General features: G+C 48.5%; 1 protein-coding gene across 1 annotated transcript in view; it reads right to left on the bottom strand.

The window, feature by feature from the left end:
- Window positions 1-4,693, bottom strand: part of Mybl2 (MYB proto-oncogene like 2) — a 28,457-nt gene that overhangs the window by 17,759 nt on the left and 6,005 nt on the right. The window contains exons 4-5 of the mRNA XM_029535756.1: window positions 3,266-3,358; window positions 1,351-1,571 (exon numbers count right to left, since the gene is read on the bottom strand). Of these exons, the coding sequence (XP_029391616.1) occupies window positions 1,351-1,571; window positions 3,266-3,358 (314 nt within the window). The remainder of the gene's footprint in view (window positions 1-1,350; window positions 1,572-3,265; window positions 3,359-4,693) is intronic.

Below are 4,693 nucleotides of genomic sequence, written 5' to 3'. Positions count from 1 at the left end.
AAAAAAAAAAAAAAAAAAAAAAAAAAAAAAAAAAAAAAAAAAAAAAAAAAGAAAAAGAAAAAAAAAAAAGAAAAACTGTCAAGGAGGAAATACTTAGAACAACAGCCAGATAAGAAAAAAATATACTCACAGAGCAATACTAGCAAATGAGTTGTTTGAGGCAGTAATAATAGTGTAAGTTCTGTTGTCCTAACTGTAACTACTAGGGTCATGGGATATAATCATACCCTAATTAGCTTCTTTTTTGGCCCTTGGGACAGGGTCTATGTAGCCCAGGCTGGCCTTGAGCTCAGAGATGTCATGCCCGGCCTCTGCCTCCCAGGTGCTGGGGGAAAAAGGTGCACACCACCAGCACCTGGACCAACATCTAGATTATTTTCATTAATGACTTGGAGTTGGCTGGGAGGTGGTGGTGCACACCTTTCATCCCAGCACTTGAGAGGCAGAGGCAGAGGCAGGCGGATTTCCGTGAGATCAAGGTGAGCCTGGCCAACGTAGTTCCAGGATGGCGAGGGACATGTCAGGACCCTGTCTCCAAAACAGTTTGCTAACGCTTGAGTGTGAGCTAGGACAGGAGCCAGCCAGCAAGCAGGGTCCCTTCCTTGCTTCTGGTTTCAAGTTCTTGCTTTACCCATCAGTGACTACTGTGACCTGGAAGTGCAAGCCAACACTTGACGAAGTGTTTTATCACAGCAACAGAAAGAAAACAAAAAACAACAGGATATAATGTGGGCACTGGGGGGGTAAGGAGGGTCGGCGTCTCAGAAAGCTAACTCCTCCATGGCAGAAACTATCACGGGGGATGAGGAAACAGACGGCCCAGCAGCTAACAACAGCAACCGCTCTTCCAGAGGATCTTGATTAGATTCCCAGCACCCACAGACCAGCTCTCAACTGTAATTCTAATCCTAGGGCATCCAATATTCCCTCAGGTATATGCATGGTACAAGCGGGCAAAACAAAAAACCACTATTAAGTAGAATATACTTAAATACAGAGACTGGCTAGGCATGGTGGTACACACCACATCTGTATCACTTGTGAAGCCAAGGTCATGAGTTCAAAGTCAGCCTGGGTTCAACTCGGGTCTGGGGACAGGAAGTGGTGTTTCTATAATAAATATTCCCTCTAACAGGGTACAGCTGGATTTCCTGGTGCTGACTCTTTAGACAGGCCATCCCTGGGGGACCTACTTCCTTTTAATGCAGGTCTCTAGAAGGCCTGGCTGGTTGAATGTTAAAGAACATAGATGGCCGATCACAGTACTCTGTCTGGAACACTCCTTTATCCCAAGTATGGCCGCACCTCCTGGAACAGCAGCCCACTTCCACCTACCAAGAGATAGCTCACCTCCCTGGCAGCATCTTGGCGATCTCAGCCCAGCGGTTACCCAGGACTTTATGGGCCTCACAGATTATCCGGTCTTCCTCCTCGGTCCAGCACGACTTTTTCACCTCAGGGTTGAGGTGGTTGTGCCAGCGCTCACGGCACTGCTTCCCCAGACGGCCCTTCAGGTGCTTGGCAATCAGCGTCCACTGTTTGGTGCCGTACTTCTTGACCAACTCAATGACCTTAAAGAGAGTATCAGTGAGGGACCAGCCCCTGCATTGCCTTCACTCGAGCATCCCGATATCCATGTGGGTCTCGCTTTGCAGGAGTTTATAGCTACAAAAGCCTAGGAGGTCAGCCCCAACCATACTATAGGGCATGATAATGTCTGTCCCTTCAGCACTTCTGTGGAAATCAAATCAGGAGAGTGTACAGCCTCAAGTCGTGGTTAACTAGAACTAGATTTCAGTCTTCAATCACCTCTTAGTAAGGCTCTCTAGCTCAGGACATAAACCGTAACAGTCGTAGCCACCTGTGCTAGGCCCTGCTTCACGCCTCAATTCTTGTTTGTTTTGGCTTTTCCAGACAGAGTTTCTCCAATAGCCCCTGGCTGTCCTGGAACCCACAGACACCTGCCTGCCTCTGCCTCCTGCATTGGCCACCACCACCCAGGCCAGGCTCCCCTCTTGATTTTTGATAACACACATATTCTCATGTGCACAGAGGCAAAACCAGGGAAGAGTACTTATGGAAAAAGGAATTGTGTGTGGAAATATTTGATTTCATTTCTGTATAGTTTAAAAAAAAAATTGAGACAGGGTCTCATGCTGTAGAACAGGATGGCTTTAAACTCCTGAGTCCCCTGCCCTCACCTCCCCAATGCTGAGATTACAGAAGTACACCACCACATCGGGTTTGCTACGATGTCATCCTTTTTCAGTAATACTTCGTTTGGATGTCAAGCATTCATCTACAATGACTAGTGCCTTTATCCCCTGCTGTTCTCGGATGCCACGCCTGCCAAGTTGAAACAGCACTTTAAGGGTTAACACCAGGGAGACACAGCACTCTACCAAGAAACACCACAAAAAACAACCCTGGGTCAGAGTTGGGGGGATGTCAACCCTTCTCTGTGCCTTGATTGACCCACCTCACAGGACTATGGAAATAAGGCATTGAAATGTCAAATGCGGTAAACTCCTATAATCCACATGGGAGATAAGATATGAGGAGCAGGAGTTAAAGTGAGCTTTGGCTACACAGCAAGTCTGACGCTAGCCCAAGCTATATGAGACCCTGTTTCAAAAAGAAAACCCTAGAGAAGGGACTAGAGGGAGGTATAGCTCAATGGCAGAGAGCTTTGCCCAACATGCAACAGGATTCGTGTGAAGCACCCGAAAAACCAGGCACCTCAATTTTATGGTTGTGTGGTATAACTTTTATTATCATTGTGACTATCACATTATCATAGCCTCGATGGCCACTGCCACTGGCTAAGCAAGCCCCTTATGTAGACCACCTATTACCTATCCATGTTCTATGTGGCTGGGTAGTTTCACCAGACAGTGGTGGCTCCTGGCACTTGGGAGGCCTAGGTACAGACAGGCAGGCGGATTTCTGTGAGTTCCAGGCCAGCCAAGGCTACACACGGAGAAACCCTATCTCAGAAAACAAACCCCAACAACAAACAGCTGTCTGGATAATCCATGGGGGAGGTGGCCACTCAGCCTGGCACTCAGAAGGCTGAGGTTTGAGGAGTACTCTGAGCCCTGGGTGAGCTTATGCTATAGCATGAATGAGACCAGCCGAGTACAAAGCTGGCCTCTCATATAACACACATCCACACACAAGTCCCTGAAGTTGCTGGGTGATAGGGGGATGTTCAGACTCACTGCATGCCCACTGTGTGTGCTGCCCTTTGCCAGCCAGTACTCACCTTCTGATCTTCCTCTTTGGTCCATGGTCCCTTAACAAGGTCAGGATTCAAAACCCTCAGCCACCGGTACTGGCATTGCTGGTCTGTGCGGTTCTAGAACAGAAACAGAGAGAATGCTGGGACAAGACTGAATTCTGGTTGAGCCCTGAGCACAGGGGACAGGGTACAAGCACCTTAGGTAGTTGTGTCCTGTGCCATGCACCCACTCACTACACACCAGAGGCTGACAACAGAACATGGGGATAGTATGTTTGCTTCACTTCAAAGGATGAACTCAGGCCCTGCGGAAGGGGACCTCCCACCCTCTGATGCTAGTAGTATGGTGTGTGGGGTGCACTATCTATGAAAGTTTTGTGGATATTATTAGTTATCTCTCCTTTCTTCTTGGAGAACTTTTAGTCCTTAAAGAGTTCAGGTAACGCTGGGCGTGGTGGAACACGCCTTTAATCCCAACATAGGAGGCAGAGGCAGGCGGACTTCTGAGTTCGAGGCCAGCCTGGTCTACAAAGTGAGCTCCAGGACAGCCAGAGCTACACAGAGAAACCCTGTCTCGAAAAACCAAGAGTTCAGGCAACAAGGCAGAAGGGCAGAAAGAAGGGCGATGATTCGGCCCAAGACGCCCGTGGAACTCCCGGGAGTCAGGGTCAGCCTTAAGTACTCTGGCCTTTCCAGGTGCCTGCAGTCCTGGGGAGGGCATGTAGGACGATATCTTCATTCACAGGGGGCTTTGAATGTTAGTGTAGCAGCATAACAACCCAGTGCAGGAGACTCAGCTTGAAGTCTGCTCAAAGGATGCTTCCCCTCAGAGTCAATAAAGCCCAGAACTAAGTATCCAGCTCCTGACTTGCAGGAAGAAAAGCCAACAAGCCTTTGTGCCTCAGACTAAGGACTTGCTAAGGCAGCCATGTGAGATCGGATCCCTGGGTGCTTGCTTGCTTGCTTTCTTTTTTTTTGGTTTTTCGAGACAGGGTTTCTCTGTGTAGCCCTGGCTGTCCTGGAACTCACTCTATAGACCAGGCTGGCCTCGAACTCAGAAATCGGCCTGCCTCTGCCTCCCAAGTGCTGGGATTAGAGGCATGCACTACCATGCCCGGGCCCCCTGGGTACTTTATTTTGTTTTATTTGGTTGGTTTCTTTTCTTTTTCAAGACAGACGGGGTTTTGTGGAGGTTTGGTCTACTGCTATGTATTATTGTAATGCTAACGTCTCCTGCTTACAAGCTTTTGCTGTGTAAACCTTGTTCCTAGATTTACAACTATTGGATAAATAAAATTGGCTGGAACCAATTATAGGAGGGACTAGAGTTGGGTGGGTTTGGAGTCACCTGGTTGGAGGAGAAAAGACCAGGGAGACAGGAGAAGAAGGGGAAGTGAGGGAGAGGGGGAAGGGGAAGGGGAAGAAAAGGAAGAGGAAGGGGGGAAGGAAAGG

This window comes from Mus pahari, chromosome 3, assembly GCF_900095145.1.
Source record: "Mus pahari chromosome 3, PAHARI_EIJ_v1.1, whole genome shotgun sequence".
Lineage (NCBI taxonomy): Eukaryota > Metazoa > Chordata > Mammalia > Rodentia > Muridae > Mus > Mus pahari.
This window is presented reverse-complemented; position numbering and strand designations above follow the sequence as displayed.